The sequence below is a fragment of the Ambystoma mexicanum genome, chromosome 2p, assembly GCF_040938575.1.
Source record: "Ambystoma mexicanum isolate Mex_15411 chromosome 2p, UKY_AmexF1_1, whole genome shotgun sequence".
In the NCBI taxonomy this organism is placed as follows: Eukaryota; Metazoa; Chordata; class Amphibia; order Caudata; family Ambystomatidae; genus Ambystoma; species Ambystoma mexicanum.
The window spans coordinates 578,125,953-578,144,296 of NC_090923.1; the positions used below are offsets into that span (position 1 = coordinate 578,125,953).

The 18,344-nt window shown below is 43.9% G+C and overlaps 1 protein-coding gene across 4 annotated transcripts in view; it reads left to right on the top strand.

Annotated features, from left to right (window-relative positions):
• The window catches only part of DOCK3 (dedicator of cytokinesis 3), a 2,582,899-nt gene that overhangs the window by 2,504,315 nt on the left and 60,240 nt on the right, over window positions 1-18,344 (top strand). For all 4 annotated transcript variants that reach the window (XM_069644069.1, XM_069644070.1, XM_069644071.1 and 1 more), the window contains 2 exons: window positions 6,319-6,406; window positions 17,849-17,971. In XM_069644069.1, the coding sequence (XP_069500170.1) occupies window positions 6,319-6,406; window positions 17,849-17,971 (211 nt within the window). The remainder of the gene's footprint in view (window positions 1-6,318; window positions 6,407-17,848; window positions 17,972-18,344) is intronic.

An 18,344-nucleotide genomic window follows, 5' to 3' on the forward strand; every position in this document is an offset into this window, starting at 1 on the left:
ACACCAGACATGATGTTAGAACCAGAATATATCGAGGCGCTTGGACCCTGGACATCAGTTCCTTTTAACCGTGCGTTCTGGTCGCTTCAGCAACATGCGTATCAAGCCTTTTTTCGAACATTCTTCTACATCATGCCTAATCCTACAAAGGCCTTGGGTTGGAAACCTTGCAAGGATTGTGGCCAGCAGTTGTTGGTAATGGATCCACACAGGATTTGGCTTTACTACTTTCGCGAAGACCACAACACCGAGGATTGAGGGTTGCGCCGGTCTATGCTCCCAAAGTACCTCTGAGAACGGGCAGTAAAAATCTTCACCTATGTCCACAAGACTACGGGAGAGGGCGTGCAGTGCGCAAAGTTGATCCGTGACTAATCTCCGCCACACAAGGAAAAGGAGAAATATAAGAATAAAAAGCATTGCAAGAGATCTTACTCACTGAGCAGATCTTCACACAAGCATTCCTGTTCTAGCTACTAGGTGGTCCAGGTACCTTTTCCGGCCCAGTGCCTCACACCAGAGAAATGGGAAAATGTTCCCCTCAAGATGCTTGACATCTTCGAAAAGGCGCCAGTGAGGTTAGCGCTGATGCCTCAGACAATGACACTAACAGCCTCGGTGCGGACGGGACTCACCGCTTCTTTTGGGACCAGCAGGGTACCCGCTGGGGATCACGTCTGTGGTCTCGGCACTGGACCCAAAAAGGGACAAAGTCACCCAACACCGACAGGCTCCACCTTCAGGCGTCAAAGTCTTGGAGCCACCCAGACTTTATAGGCTTCTTTGATGCTGGAGCCCTTTTGGAATATGATCCTCTCCCTTTAAAAACATTCATGCCGAAGATGTATGACAGCTACGGTGAAGAGGGAGACCAGGTGCTCTTTGTGTTACAACCTTTTGTCCAAAGATAGAGAATTCTCAGAGGAGTTCTATGAGGAGGGTGAAGATGTCCATGGGCTGGCCTCCATGAGGCCAATGGTCTGTACACCTCCCCTGAGGTGGACATTCTTCCACCCACTGCTGCCAAACCTCAGGCATTTTATCAAATACTAATGGCTAACGCAGCTGATACTCTGGGGCTCTCTGCACCAACCAGACCCAAAATTAAATTCGAATGAATGGACATTCTGGATGAAGGCCCAAAAGAGAAATCCTGCTACCCTTCAATATGGTAGTGGATACCCCGAACCTAGAGGTGTGGGAAAAGCCTGCCTCTTCACATGCAGTTGACAGGGAGCTTGATAGAAAGCACGATCCTGCGCCCTCGAGTCCAGCCTTCTTGTCCACTCATGCTTCCCCCGAGAGCTTGGTGGTACAGGCCTCAACGGCAAACCTGAAATCATCCACATTCTCTGCCACCTGACAGGGAGATTAAGAGGCTGGACACCTGGGGAAGAAGGTTTTCTCTTTTGGCCTATTGTCCACTGAGGCCAATGCAGCTGACCACAACACTGAGGTGGTGATGAGAGAGGGCTTTCTGTCTATGGCCTAGGACCGCAGAGATCCCTCTCATCAGATTCTGCAGTCAGAAGTGGTCACAACTGATAGTGTGGGTCGATCCATGGCCACGATTACAGTGCTCAGGTGTACTCCTGGATGAGGACGAGGTCTGGCTTTGCGCATGTTCTTCAAGCTAAGCTTTTGTATACGACTGTTGATGGACAAAACATGTATGGGGCTAAAGCAGATTAGGGGTATGGGTGCCCCAGAGGTGGGCCGTCTGCGTCCCCTGTCTCCTCAGCACCACCAGGTGCAAAACCTCTGTGATATCGTCTGCCGCAAAACTTTCCCTGTTCAGCTCAAAATGGTCCAGGATCACCCCTGATGCTTGGGCCTTACATGCCGTCCGACAGGGCTTCCATCTCCCTTTAATGCAGTGTTCCTCGAACCATGGCCCTCACACCAACACCTTGCCTCCGGGTCCAATCCTTTCTGATGAGGTCTATCAGCCTCTCCCAAAGAGCACAATAGAGTTGGTACCACACTCGGAACTAGGCAATGGGTGATATTACACTTGTTTTGGAGTCTCAGGAATATATCAACTTGTTGGATTTGAGAGTGATCAGGTTGGCCCTGGTCGCTTTCCTCCCCTCTGTGAAGCACATGACTGAGCTGATTTTGACATACAGCACAATGGCCATGCATAACCTCAACAAGCAAGGTGGAGTGGGGTCCTTGGCGCTATGCAGAGAAGCAGTGTGACTTTGGTTCTGGACTCTGGGGAACAGAGTCTCTCTAACAGCTGCTTTGACAAATTTGCAGACATCATTACTAAATGTAACGTCATTAAAATTCATCAAAAGGGCATGGCTTCTCTGCAGGTTCTAGCTTTGTTCTTAAAATGTGGTTCGAGCCAAGATCTTCTTAAATCAGTATATTTCGGGCAAATCAACATAAAATGGAGTAGATTTTCTTCAACACCATTTCCACAGCAGCAGTACTTGGAAACCCCCCACCACTTTGAACGCGCCTGTTAATACATTCAGCTTGATAATTAACAATATGTTCTGTGTTCAAGAGATCTTAACGTGGCTGTATCAGAATTACAGCCTTAGGCATAGCCAAAGAGTGAAAGAAAATGCAATGAGCTGAGTTTATGGCCCGAAAGGAAGTCATGGTATCAAACAGTAAGACAGACATAAGTGATCACAGTTCAAGGGTGTATATTGCACTTCAACCGGGTTTGAAAAAAAACTATCTAATCCTAAATCTAAAGATCGGAGCAAGATACAACCATCAAATAATGATAACTCAGTTCTAGTCAAGTTTGTCAAAATAAAAGTGCCTATACTAATAAACATATTGCCAATCCTTACTTCTAAACACAAATAGTGTGGGAAACAATGATATGCAATTACAAGTGTTCAAGAAATGGTATGTCAGTATCTTTAAGCTGTTGGCTTCCCTCCCCCACGTTTTCAGCACGAGACAAGGCGGCACACTCGAGCTTAGCACACTCACGCGCTTCTCTAGAATGAGGATTCAGTTCCAAACTTCCACACCAGGGCCTTCTGTGTCAAAGTCTCTTTGCCATTCAAAGTCTCTTGATTTAGAGCTAATTTTATGTAAGGGCTCCCAGCTAAACCCTGATCTACCCAAGTGGGTTAACAATAATATAGAAAAATGACCAGGGTGACTGAACCCTGTGTACACACCTATCACAGGTGTCACACAATAATCAGCATTGTTTCAGATTGATTGAACAACATCAGCACTTTTAAATAGACACGTTTTTCTTTTCTATCCAGTGATTTAATACATAATGAATTGTTTTTGTTAAAAATTATTTACAAGACCCTTGTCAGTTTAGAAACAATATCTCCACATGAAACGTTAATAATAATCCAGGTCTATGTGCCTGGATCACAGTGCAAACCATACATTAAACCCTTGTGTCAGTAAGGGAACGCATTTAGACAAATGAAAATGTAGACAGGGTAAATTTGATTACAAAACTTACATTCCATCTTTTGTGGGTCCCAAGAATCCCTTTGATCCTGCTGATCTTGTTTTTCTTGCTGTCCTAATGTAGACCTAGGGAATCGAGCCTGCAGGCCCAGCTGTGACTCCCTCTCTCCAGATTGTATGGCTACTAGGCTTACAGGATCCTCCACTGTTCTTCTCCAGCAATGTTCCATCTACTAATCCCACATGATTAATTTATTCAATTCTAAATCATCCTATTCAAAGAGAGGCGGTATCGCAGTTATCCATTACAACTCTTGGAAGACCTCACACCTAGATCTATTTACTTGGGACGAGGACTCCCAAATAGGGCAATTTAATTAATGTCTCTCCCCTATGGTCTCCTTTAATATCATTTTTTATTGTGTTACAGACCTGCTGGCCGAGGCAAAAATGGTCTTGCTTATTTTGACCCCTTTCTTGCAACCAGAGGTCTTAAATATAATAACTTAGTATGTGTTGGTGATTTTAATATTTTGGCTGGATGAACCTTCCATGGCCGACGCAGCTGAATTGTGGGAGATACTAAATAATCATGGGTTATTTACTCTCACTATCTCTTCATCTCATCAACATGGCCATTGTCTTGATCTCATTATAGCACGTGGCTCTGGCATTTGAATGCTCAATGCTCAAATAATTTCCTGGTCTGACCATTCTATTATATTTTTCTCTTTCACTACAAATGGGAAGACAAGGAGGACTGGTCAAGCAAAGACTATGTTTAAACTCTGTAGCATTAAAGATGTTCTTCAGATCCCGAGTGGGAATAAGCACTCACCCTAGCATCCGTTAACACCTCTCTAGGATGCACTTATTAGTTTAGATCACCCAAAAAACAGTAAGGCCATTGGTATTGCCCGTCTATAGCATTGTTGAAAAAAATGCCGGAAATTAGAAAGACAATGGAGAAAATCTAAAAATGCACTTTAATGAGTTGAAAAATGCCACTAAAATATACAAAATTGCCATCTTAGAGGCTAAAACAAGGTTTCTCCATACAAAAATCTAATCAGCTCTGTATACACCCAGAGAACTCTTCTCGACCATTTTGAAATTCCTCCAGCTTAGTTGTGTTTCTGTTGATATTACACCATCTCTGGAACAGGCTAATGTGATTAACATGTTTTTTGGGGAGAAAGTCACCACTATAGAGGAGAAGATTGTCCAGAGTGTGTGCCTTCAAAACCTTGGACAGTCGTCTCTGTGTAGGTAGCAGCACATTTTGATTTCAGACCATTCTCCCAGGAGACTATAATCTCTCTCATGACAAAGTTGAAACCAGCTAATGATTTGCCGCTATGTGCTATAACGGCTTGGGTAGCACAAAAACATGCTTCAGCTATCGCCAAATTTATTACAGTATTCACTATCCATTATTTAGAGCAGGACACTGTCCCTCTGAATTAAAATTACCACTATTAAAAAAGCCTCTGCTTGATACAGATAATCTGCAAAATGACCACCCAATAGCTGGCCCTGCTTGGCCAGCTAAAATCCTAGAAAAGGTTTTAACTTGCCAGCTCCAGACAGATGCATTGCTTGACACGCTTTAAGTCGGGATTTCTCCCAGTTCATGGAAACGAGACCGCCTTGTAAGCGGTTTGGGACAATCTTAACAGTAGCTGATAATGGTGTATTATGCCTATTAGTGATGCTAGACCTCTCAGTGGCTTTCCCCACGGTGGATCAAGAGATCCTGCTGTCTCGATTGGCATCATTGGGTGGAGTATCACCCCATGCACTACAATGGTTGAGATTATTTCTTTCTAACCGGGCTAAGCGAGTTAAACTAGAGGGCCATCATTCAGATGTAATACCTTTGAACTGTGGAGTCCCTCAGGGATCTTCTCTATCCCATTTTTTGTTTAACTTTAATCTACACCCACTGATGGGTATCTTCAGGAAATTCTATTTGAATTTTCATTTGTATGCTGATGATACCAAGATTTATGGTAACGTCAACAAGACAGTAGAGTCACTACACAAAATGGTAGAATGTCTATAACAGGTGGGTCGGTTGATGTCGACAAACTGACTTCAATTGAACCCCACCAAAACCGAGGTGATTCTGCTTGGGCCAAAAGATCTTGTGTCAGATCAACTAAATGTCTGCCGGCTCCTTGTTTTTTGGCTCTTGGCTGACATATGCTGCAAAAGTCAAAAACCTGGGGTGTAAATAGCAGTTCAATCAGGTTCCTTCTCTCTTGAAACACTTGTGTATAGGCGTGTTGTAAATGCCATATCATATCATATATTCGTTTGGTATGAAGCGCTTAAGCCTAAGTGCTATATAATAACACACACATCTTCATCATTTGGCCTTAGACATCTGCTTATATTCACAGTAATTTGTTAATATGGACCTATACACACTGATGTTAACGATACATATGGTGATCCATTCTTGTATCAAATGTATATCACATTATAGTAATATTGTAACCATATTTTTCATGGTATCGTTAGGAACAATGCTATGTGATGCCACTTCCTGTTTTTTCAAGCGGTGAAAGGTTGTGTTCCATCGCTTCCGGTGATGTCACTTTGGGATGGGGTCAAATGACACCACTTCCTGTGATGTCATCAGAGGTCAAGGCTCGTGTGAGTCACGTCCGCTACTCCTTGCATTTTGGTGAAATGACGTCCCTGAGTCTGAGTGCTGAAATGCTTGGGTATTTGTTACTTTGAGTGTTTACGTTTGAATGATCTTCTAGTTTAAAACATGTGCTCATCTAAATCTGATCAAGAGTAGCGTGAGAGTAATTAATTCATGGCTGCACCCCAGTACAGTGCTTAAAATGTTAGTGGCTTTCTGAAGACTGCTGATTCCTTTTTCCGTGCCCTTTACAGCCTCCCAGCTTCCAGCGCACACTTCTCCATCAGGTTATTGGACCATGCAAGCCATGCAGTGATCCCAACCTCTCTGTTGTGGAGAAAGGTATGTTATTGTTGCTGCTTGCGCTTGTACCTAACTTTGTCGAATCAAGAGGTCTGTTTAAGAAAATGTTCACCAAGCTCCTGCTGCTCTTAACCATACAAGGAATTGATGTGTGAGAGTGTTTTCCAAATTTAAGTTAATACGAAGGAATAAGAGCGCTCATAGGAAACCTGCACAAGATGACCAGTGTATTACGTTATATCATCTTAGCAGTTGCTATGAACAGCTTCATATACTCCCACCACTAACATGCTAAATCACAACCATGATGAGTAACTCTTGTTGAATAAGGAAAATCCTTAGAGCAGGGAGCGGTGTGTTCCAGCGTCTAACTGACTACTCATTCTCTTTTCCTTAAAACTTGAGTAGTTGAGGCAGAAAAGCAAATGTTAAACAAGGAGAGTCTGGACAGGGGCAAAAAGAAGGAATGCATTTCTTTGAACAGCATGGCCAACGTCATTGTAGAACTGTAAGCCACTTCAGACAGGCACGCTTTAGTCTACAGCATCAACCACTTTCCTCCACAGACGTGCAACCACTGAAGGCAATACATCATACATCCCTTGACCGGAGGACCCTAATGTATGTTATTGGCACAGCATGTTTAAGATATTACCCCGGTTAGAATTCCTTGGATCTATGTAAATATGTCAACAGTGCAAAGGGACTTCTTGGTTCTTGCAAGAAGAAACATGCTAAATTGGTGACTGCTATGATTGGCAATAGAAGTGATAAATCTGCACCATTGTAGCTCTGCAGGATTATTACAACTGCCAACTCTTGAAAGGGCTAACTTCCACTGCGACAGCCGCTACAATAATCTTAGCTTTTGATGTGTTTGTTTTCAAGTCGGTTTTCACAACACACTACTTGGGGTGGCAGAAATTGATTTTTTAAGGCCAAATCTTAACAAAAGGCTAAACTTCCATTGCGGCACCTGCAACTATAATCTCAGTTTTGGTAGCATTCCTTTTCAGTCTGGTTTTTGCCAACCGTTAATCTATTTCTACTGGACATGATATATTAGAGGTAGTATAAGATAAATACAGTCTAATGAAAAATCGTATAGTTAAAGAGCTCATACAATTGATTAAGCTAGGAATCAAGCTACCCACAACATCTTTAATAGCTATCTGCACCTCTTGCAAAAATCAGATGGTGTTTCATCTGACATGCATATGCTGGCAATGCAACAAGATAAAACAAATTATAGGGGATTAAAATCGTTACAATATGTGAACCATTTGTATGATTGTAAAAAACCGAGGTACTAAACCATTTGTATTGCATAGGCCAACAAATGTTGTATGAACTAACTGACATAGGATCCCTTTTCTTGTGTTTTGGATATTCATTTCCACTGATCCCAGTGTTGCCAATGTTCTAGTGGAAGACCTCATGTGCTTGTTTGTGGGACGACCACAGCCACCCTGAGGAGTCTGCTCGATGGCAATGAGGAAATGGGAAATGGGAAGGCTGGTGGTTGCTCTATTCTGACTGGATTACCCTGAATATGACTGAAGTAGTGCCTTTCTTGCTGACTGGATGCCAAGCGGTCTCCACTTATCCCGACTTGGAAACACAGGGAGCTTGTTGCGGTGGCATCCTGTGGTGGAGTTCATGGGCAGGAAGAGGTCTTCTTGAGAGGAGATGATCGGGGTAAGTCCCAAGAAATCTCTACAGGCCAACACCATGAACAGATACACCCTTGAACGAGGGAAAGGCCCTAAACCATTACAGAAGATGGTGGTTCTGAGGGATGGGGGTGCAATAGAGTGGGGAGAAGGGCAATGGGGGTCAGAGGAACCCTATCTTTCCTTGATAGTGGACGGAATATGTAGCAATCGGATGTCTTTGGAAACTAACATGGGCTAGAGAGGGACCAACATCATGCTTCTGCAGATGGACCTCAGGAAGATTGCAGATCGGACCAGGCAAGCGGAAGATCGCATATCAGTACCGGAGGATAAGGTGACAGCCTTAAATGGTCAGGTGCCTCAATTGCAAAGTAAGTCTGGCTGGCTTGAGAGGCAAGCAGAGCAGGCAAAGGATCATTCAAGGAAGAACAGCATCTGGATTGTGGGCCTACCGGAGCAGATAAATATTAAGGCAATGGAGCTTTACCTGGAAAGGTGGTTAGTAGAATCATATGGGAAGAAATAATTCTCAGCATTCTTCTCAGTGGAGATAGCCCACTGTGTTCCCTTGAGACCCATCCTGGAGCCTTTTCAGGGGTTACCATAGCAAGACACTTGAACTACAATGTCACAGGGATGCTATCTTACAGAAATCCTGTTGGACAGGACCTGTGGCGGTTGGGAACGACATGGTGTCGTGTTTCCCGACTTCATGTTAGAGGTACAAACGCAACACCAATCCTATGAGGGTGTGAAGCGAGAACTGAAATATAGAGTCTTACTATACTTGCTTCTTTTCCAGTCAAGCTGAAGGTGATTTACAAAAACAAGACATGGTTCTTTTGTTCTCTAAAAGGGGCCTGGAAACAACTCAAGAAACAGGAACGGAAGTATAGTAACTCAAATAGAAGAGCTGAGGATGGAGGAGGCCCTGTTCACGCTTTGGAACAGAGGCAGGGAGGATCTAATGAGATTCTGGTCTCTGAGTATGAAGCGGGACTATCAGGGAGAGTATGTGTGTATCCAGAGGATAGTACTCTTGCCCTGGGCTCACTTGGGGATGAGACTTGATTAAAGGGCCTGGACAGAAAAATATCTGATGCTGCACACCGGTCTTGCTCTGGGCAGGTTCTAGACCTTGTCGGGAAGGGGATGGTTAGGGACTTCACTGGGGCAATTGTGAGATGTGCAGAAGGCTATTAGAATGCTTTTCGTTTAGAGAGTTGGGATCATTGTTGTATAAGGAGGGTGACAGATGCTTCTTTGTGCGGAGGATGTTTGAGGAGTGTTGACATTCTATGGTTAATGGGGGAGGTTTTTGCGGAAGGGGCACCACGAATTTTGTTGGGGGAGGACTTCAAGCACACACTACCAAAGCCCCTTTGTAAGTCACAGATCCCTGAAGCAATCATCTTTCTTAAGGATGAGTGAGGCTGTCATTACATGTGTGTCTTGGAATGTCAGTCGTCTGGGAGATGAGGTTAAAAAAAAAGAGGTGTTCCAATTACAAAATCACAATTTGGTTCTGCTCCAGGGAAACCACTTGTTGGGAAATAATTGCCATATATATATATATATATATATATATATATATATATATATATATATATATATATATATACTCTCAAATGTACAACACACAGGCTTTACAAAAGGGGGAAGGGGATTGGTATCATGGTTAGAAGATCAGATCATTGAGTAACAAAATATTACAGGTATGTTAAAGAAGGGGAAACACTTGCATTTGAGGGTAGATTGGACAGGAACGAGTTACCTTTGTCAACCTCTATGTAAACCTCTGGTCAGGGAGAAGCTGATGGATAAGTGATAAGGCAAGTAACCCTTAATGCTAAATCTAGACTCACCTGTATATCTTGGGGTTTTAATGATGTTATGGATTGGGAGAGAGACAGGATGGGGTCACAAAGGAGGAGGCATCGTGGCAGCACGAAATTGAGTGATTGGGTGCGTTTGATGGGATGATTGATTTTTGGAGGAAGTTAAACCCAGAGGACAGTACATTTTCATTCCAATTGGAAGCTCATGGTTCTTTCTCAAGACTGCACTATGTTATTTTCTAGAGAAGATGTATATAGAGTCAAGAATATGTATACCTTCCTTGGGGCCTGCCGTAGCACTCTAGCATGCTAATAGTATTGGGGATGGGTAACAGGAGGCCAAAAGGTTGTGGTGCCTTAACTCCTATTTTCTGTTGTTGCCCATTCTTGGAGATAGCTTGAAGGAGGCTACAGAAAAATTCTTCCAAGAAAATGAATGTTCGGTTGCTAGTGCCTTGACTTGTGGGAAGCATATAAGGCTGTATTAATGGGGAAGGGCAATGGCAGAGGTTGGGAAAGTGAAAAGGGAGAGATGTAGAAAATCTGAAAAAGAGGAGGTAGAGGTCACTGAAATGGAGGGTGTGTTTGTGCGAGTGAATATGGCCCAACTCCATCGAGGCTTGGGGAGGGCACAACAGGACAGGCTATGGATGCTCTCACTAGATGAGGCTAGGAATTTGATCTGGATGAGTAAATGTCCTTACTACTAAAAGGGATTTCCCTTCCTAACTGAACTAAGATGCTCATCTATAGTCCAATAAAATAGTCCTCAGTTCAAACCTATCAACTAAACTGGCCCTACCACTTATCATAAACTTTAAAGAAATAGGTTGCACTCCCGGTTCTTTACAAAGGTTTCTCTGGCTGTCCCATGAATCCCTCCTGCATTTGGATCCAATTGTTAGAAGCAAACACAAGTTCCACTCAAAGAAAACAGTTCTTCTCAGTCTATCAAAAGTTCCTTAAAATTCCCCAACGTTTAAAAAAAAGTCTCAAGTTCCTGGAAAAACAAAATGCCCAAAATTCTTCAGGTGGAGGGATATTTCCCTGATCCCCTTCCACCAACTTGGTTGATCTCTCCCCACTTCGACCAACTTTCGGGTGCCTCTGTGGTCCTTTGGTGTCTACTTTTCACTCTGTTTATTTGTGGACCCTGAGCCAATATCTCACTTAGTTCTTTAGGGTATCCATAACTAATGCTGGGTGAAATTCCGTTCCACCAGCTGCAAAAAAGCAAAATCTGTAAGATTTTGATCTGTTTCGCTGCAATCCACCACTCAACCACCCCTGCGTAACGAAAAGAGCACTGTGAAGTTTCTCGTGCCGTCTCGTGAACCGAAACAAACCATGCAATCTTTGTCGTGCCGCCGGTATGCTCAGGGGCAACCTGCTCACCTTGGAAGCTAGATGACACGGAGCAACACAGGTTCAATCCCTGGGGCTCTGCTTAGAATCCTCTGGGTATTAAGCGTGTTATAAATAACCAATAACAATTACAATTCTCGTGCCGCTGCGTGAACCTATCCCTATTCCTAGGAGGGGTTTCCCTACCTCAATCAAAAAGATAAAGTGACTGTCAGGATGTCTGACTCAAAAGTGTCCACTGTCCTGTGTCAAGAAAACCCTTACTTCTGTCTCTTACACTAAAAATGAAAGAATAAGGCAGTACTGGTCTTGTCCCAGGAGAATGACTCCCTTCTCCTGGGTTAGGGTTCTGGTTTATCCAAAACAATTACCAAGCCTTAGAACAGTTTTATGTCTCCACATGTTGTCGGGGGGAATGATTCCCTTGGCCTGATGGTAAAGTTTGAAAACAATACTGGTTTCTCCACTTTGGACTGGCCCACTTGTTTCACTCTCCTGCAAGTATTACAATGAGGAAGATGACTCTTATCTTGTTTAGGGTCTCTCCTGACCCTCCTTTGGACTTATTTCTGACTCTGTCGTGAGGGACACTCCCTCCCAATTTCTCTTTATGGTGCTTGTGGTCCTTGACCCTTCCCTGATCATCAACAGGCGTTGTGCCACCAATGTCATGAGGAGGAGCGAGTTTGTAGGCATCCTGCCATTCCACCCCACTGTTGGGTTTGCGCAGGTCCTAGGAACAACTGCATGCGCCCTCTTGGTGTACTGCCCTGTGTCCCCTGTGGATATCCTTTGCCACCCTTTACCTTGTCAGGGTTTTTGGGACGTCGCAGGGCTTTGCGTCAGCGTTCCCTGCTGCCGTCTGCGTTCCTTCCACCTCTCGACAATGCTGTGCACAGCTTTGCTCCCTCGGACCTTCTGATCATCAGATGTGGCAGACTGCCAACATGCTTGGAGCACTTTCCCTTCGGATCAGTGACATAGGCTTGAATCTCCCGTGTTCAGTGTGCAGCACCCCTGCAGTCTCTCATAGGTGCCTGAGGCCCTGTGTCTAGTCCATTGTCCATCTTTATACAATGTTGCCTGCAGTGTCTGCGCCCACTGTATACGTCCTTCGTCTCTTTCACAGGATCCGTCTTCATTACTATGTGGGGCTAACTCATCCCAGTATCCCAGTATTTGGATTACCTAGGTTCCTGTTGTTCTTCTTCATGTCAGTATTTTTAAGAACCATGAGGTGCTCTGCCTTATAACAGTACATATGTCTACTGTCTACAAAAAGATTTGTAGGGAGAGAAAGGGCTAGAGAATGTGGGGGTTTGATGTTGTCATAAGGGCTGTACCCTAGGTGGCATCCTTATCCCCAGCAGGGAAGTCCCTGCCCGTGAGATCCTCCCATGTTATACTAGCTTAAGGGGGACTGTCGGGTAGCAGCCTCATCACCCTAGCTTCATGGGAAAGGGCTCCCCTCTGGGGGGAAGTGATGAGAGTAGGTGAATCATTCTTGAGTTCTATCGATGTCATTGTCTTTTATGTGCGCCTCTTTGTCTAAGGGCCGCAGGTGCATTATAAATAGAAAATAAATACATGAATTAAACAGGGTGCTGAAGATCCTCGCTGAAATTCTCTCCAGCAAACTACTGCCAATTCTCCCCCACTTGATCCAACAGGACCAGAATGGTTTTATGCCGGGAAGATCCATGAGATGGAATCTACGCAGATTATTTGTAGCACTCCCTGGGTCCCTTCAAGAACAACTTTTGGTGCTTATGGCCCTGGATGTATACAAGGCCTTTGACACAACTGAACAGGCATATCTGAAAAAGCCCTCAGCCCACCCCCATCTGGCTTCCAACTTTCGCCCCATCTCTCTCTTGCCCTTGCTGTCAAAGCTCTTGAACGCCTTGTCTATTCACAACTCTCCACCTTTGTCTCCAACCTCTCTCTCCTCCCTTCTACTCAATCTGGATTTCGTCCCAACCACTTCACTGAAACCGCTCTTATCTCTGTTCTCAACTCCCTCCTTTCCGCCCGCTACACTAAACACTCGTCAATTCTCATTCTTCTTGACCTCTCTGCTGCCTTTGACACCGTAGATCACCCTCTACTTCTTGACTCGCTCTCTTCCTTTGGTCTCAATGGCTCTGTCCTTAACTGGTTCACCTCCTATCTATCCAATCGTACCTTTGCAGTCTCATGGGGCGGCTGCACCCCCCGCCTACTCCCTAAACTATGGTGTCCCCAAGGTTCTGTCCTCAGCCCTTTCCTCTTCTCACTCTATACCTCTCTTCTAGCTACACTCATCTCCTCCTTTGGTGTTTCTCACCACTTCTACGCCGATGACACCTAGTTTTTCCTCTCCTTCTCTTCCTTTACCCCTGACATCCATCTTAAGCTCTCTTCCTGCCTTTCTGCTATTAAATCCTGGATGTCCTCCCACTTTCTTACCCTAAATACTGACAAAACCGAACTCTTATTCTTTCCCGCCAACACCCGCCCTTCCCCATCCCTTCCCCCCCTCCATCCTCTTTACTCCTTCCCAACTCAGTATCTCCCCCCCATGCCCACAATATTGGCCTACACTTCGACTCTGACCTCTCTTTTACTCACCACATCTCTCTAACCCCCAGTGCCTGTCGCGTCCATCTCTATAGCATTTGCAAAATCCGACCCTCCCTCACTTTCACGGCACTAAACTCCTTATCTCTTCTTTAATCTTCTCTCAAATTTTCTACTGCTCCGCTCTCCTCTTCAGTCTCCCTTCCACAAATTTAACCCCCCTTAAATTCATCTACCACTCTGCCATCCGCTCTCTCTACCTTCTCTCTCTTCACAATTCCATTTATTCTTCCCTCACCTCGCTGGGCTGGCTCTCCTTTTACTCCCAACTCAAATTCAGCTTCCTCTGTATTGTCTTTAAATCTCTCTATGGTCCTGCACCACCCTAACTTTCCTCCCTCCTTTCATTTTACTCTCCTTCTCGCCTACTTCACTCTGACGATCATTTCCTACTCACTGTTCCACCCGCTCCCTGCGCACTATCCTGCTTCCGTTCTTTCCAACTTCTTGCTCCTTTTCACTGGAACAGTCTCCCTCTTCCTATCCGCTCCACCACCTCTTACTCCTCCTTCTGCACTTCCTTTAAATCCCACCTTCTTCAATCCCCAACCTGACACCTCTCTACTGTTCTCTTTCACAGCTGTCCTGCACATGTTCACTCGTATATCTCATGGTAAATTGTTCTGTATATTGTTCTCAGTTACTTGATTTATGACTTGTCATGTATTGCTTGTAATCTATTCTCTGTTTCATGTAAACCGCTTTGGTTTTAGGTGCTATATAAAATGTAATAAATACAGATACAAAATGGGCTTTCGGGGTTGGTTTATAGGATGGACAAAGGTTGTAAACAAGCCTTTGATAGCTCGGGTAATTGTAAACTGTTCATTTTTCCCTTTTCTTTTCACCCTGATAATTCAGCCATTGGTGGAGCGGGTTAGTTGTAGTCCCCCTCTTACAGGCTTTGCCTCGTTAGCGAGCCACGAGAATAAAAGGTATTTATTTGCAGACAGTTTGCTTTTATTCTTCAATGATCCTGCAGTCTCAATGCTAAAGGCAATGGACATAGTGAACGCGTTTGGTACATATAGTGGACTTGGAATTATCTGGAAGAAATCATTTGCGCTGTGATTTCGAATGGGGAGAAGAAACACATTGAGGACAGCTGCAGTTTACAAATAAACCGTTCAGAAACTTGGGCATCTAGGTCCAGGGAGGAGTAAAATGGGACCCTCCAACGTTTACATTTTTTGTTTGTTGTCAAACGATGGTTTAACAACGCTATCATTAATGGGGAAGATTCCTTTATTTAAAATGATAGTTTTTCAAAAATGATCCTCTTCTACACCATTTGATATATCTGCTGAAGAGTTAAATAGGGTAGAGCGTGGGATTCACAAAATGCTGTGGGCCTCGGCGGTACCGAGAATAACCCTTGACAATATATCCAACTCGGTCTGGGAAGGAGGTCTTAAACTCCCTAATACAAGAAGATATTTCTGGCCATTTCAGCTAATGGTCACCAACAACTGGCTCTTTCATTAGGAAAACCACCCAGACATTAGGAAAGAAAGATGAGCCATGGGCACCTTGCGAGCAGATCAGGTCCCGTGTGGGATGGTGAACTCCGGTGCACTGCCCCCGGCATCTGAATTTATGGTCAGTTATTGACACGTAATATTGGACAAGACGGGATGGTCCAATAAACCAACAACTATCTAGTGTAATAGATTACGGCCAAGGTTAAGCTACAACCATGTGGTGGAAGGGCAAGGCTGCAAATGGTAACACCAAGTCAGGTGACGTTCTGGGGCACGATGTAATAGTGCCATTCTCCAACCTACAAACCAAGTTCGGGGTAAATAGGGGAAAGTTCTATCAATACTTACAAGTTTGGTATGCTCTGTGTAGGCTATTGGGAGGATTAGTTAACCTTCCCCAGGACTCCCCCCTAGAATGACTGGTGACCTTGGAGAAGTTTGATGTAAAATTATATCGACGGCTCATAGGTGGATGACCTTGGGACTGTACAAAATATTAGATCGTCTCAGAGGTAAATGGGTGAGGGACCTAAGCCCTCTAGATGAGGCTGACTGGTGAGAAGACTTACATTCTTCAAGGGAGATAACCACCAAAGTTGACTATTGGATGATACAACTAAAAAGCTTGCATTGGAAATACTACACCCCAGTGTACTGCACAAGGTGGGGCGAGGGATATATACCCAACATGTTAAGAGGGAAATAGGAACTTTCACATGGTTTGGTTGTGTTCTGCTATTCATAAATGTCTGGAAGAGGTTTTGAGGGACATAAATAAAGTGCTTGGAGGGGGGCTGGAGGCAGAACCCAGGGAATGTTTGTTGGGGAATTGAGGATAGTCCTCCCTGAATGGGTATGAGAGGGCCTTTCTTGGAATGGCTCTGTTGCTGGCTAAAAAGGACATTGCAGGTCTATGGGGCTCTGAGGCAATTCCATCAGAAAGGGACTGGGAATAGGGTATGGATAAGAAGCATGGAGATGAAACAACTGGTATATAATCATGCAGGGTGTCCATAAAAACATAGGAAGATTTGTGAAAAGTGGCTGTCATGTAAGGTTTACTTTTACCGTACTGAATTTGCAAGTACTCGGGGGGAGACTGAACTTGTGGAAGGTGCTAGGTTTTGCTGAAAGAGCTGAGGACCCTTGAATCTCCAAACATTGGTGCTGCAGGGGTGGTTAACGGGTGGGCTTGTTGGGAAGTTGTGATTCCCTTTTCTTAAAGGATGTACATCTCCAGAATGAAGGAGCGTCATTCATATCCCAACAGAAAAATATTGTTCTTTATTTACACCAACTCCACACACCCTTTATCCATTTGAATGATTCTTCTACTGGTCACCAAGTCAAGCAATGAAATATCCCTGCTTGTCAATGAAAACGTCCAGCCTATTCTGATAGCCACAGGCTTGATAGCATTGGGACTGGATCTACCCGAGTGCCTATACCAGTACAAGATACACCTTTGCCCACTGCACATGTGCCATAAAATGAGTATAGTTTCTAATTCTAGGGGAGTTCAAGAGCCCATTTTCTTACTTGTCTGTTCCCCATTCTGTCTGATTATGTCAGAGATTTTTTCTATTCTAATGCATCTCTTTCTTGTGCAACACTTTGAGAAAGAGGGGGATTTTGGATCCATGCATTTTTCATAATTTGATATACTTATGTAGATGATACTTAGATAGTTAAACATGTTTTCTGAGGATTGATTTGATTTCAATTTTGGGATTTCTAACGTGTAAAACACTGAACTAGTGTCCCAGTCAGAAATCACTGCAACCAGGTGCAGATATAACCAAAATAAAGCATCGAGCAGAAATAGAGAAAAGGAGATTTGGGTAAAAAAGTAAAGTTTTCAAAGCCCTGCAAAAGGTAAGCAGACAATTGGAAAATCGAGATGTGCTGGCAGATTATTTCAAAGGGAGTTTCTGCCACAGAAAAATGTTGCCCACCTCTCATGGTACAACGAGAAGAGGGGATGGTTAAAGGATGGAGCTGTGCTGATTTAAGTGTACTTGAAGGTCAGTGAAGGCGAATTTTCTGCATATGATACTGCAGAGCCAGGCCATGTAGACTAAGCAAAGAATCTTGAAAATAATCCATTGATAAATAGCCAATGCAAAGAACATCTAAAACCAGAAATCGAAGAATGTTTAGAAAGATGAAAAATGAGTTTGATGGCTGCCTTTTGCGTGATTTGGAAATTCTGTATCTGATGGTTTGCTAAACCTACATATAATGCATTGGAATAATCCGTTTTACCAACACACCCACCGCTGTGGCAGGGTCTGATTGGTAGAATCATGGAAGATTACGCTGCAAAAAACGAATGCGGTTCAAGACTGATTTAGCTACCTGGTTAATTTGTTTAGGATGAAAGTTACACCTTAACATATTACCCCAATTTTGCTCCAGATCAAACTATGGGCTCCTTCCCTGACCAATTTCTTTTTTTCCAATGCCGCCTGCACTTACTGATGCGCTGTCTTTTTTTCCCAGCTATGCCGGCAGCACCCAGCAGCTGGAGTCTAGACAGTGGAACCCGTGATACACTGCCATTCTTGTCCACCCACGTTGGGAGTGTGCTAGCACCACCAGTTCCTCCCCGCAGCCTGCCCCATGGTAAGTAAATTAAGCTAAGCCTCAGTTTGGTGACTTTGCAGAGGAATAACCCAAGGGTTGTGACTACTAAAAGATGCTGAAAGTTTAAATTGTCCTAACCTGAACTAAATATAGGCTATGGATTCTTAATTTAGGGATTATATCAGCAATGCTAAATGAGATTTCTTATATTTCTGAGAGGGACAAGCTTTGCATCATATCACCCTAGTTCAGGTTGCATCCTATTTCACATAGGCCTTGTGTTTAATAGTAAGATTCAGGAAGTTGTAGGTTTGAAATGTTCCCGTTTAGCTTCTTCACCACATTGGTGGAAATAGATATCCTGAGGACCTGTTAATGTTGAGAAATTGAACCATCTTCCATTCTTGTCTCT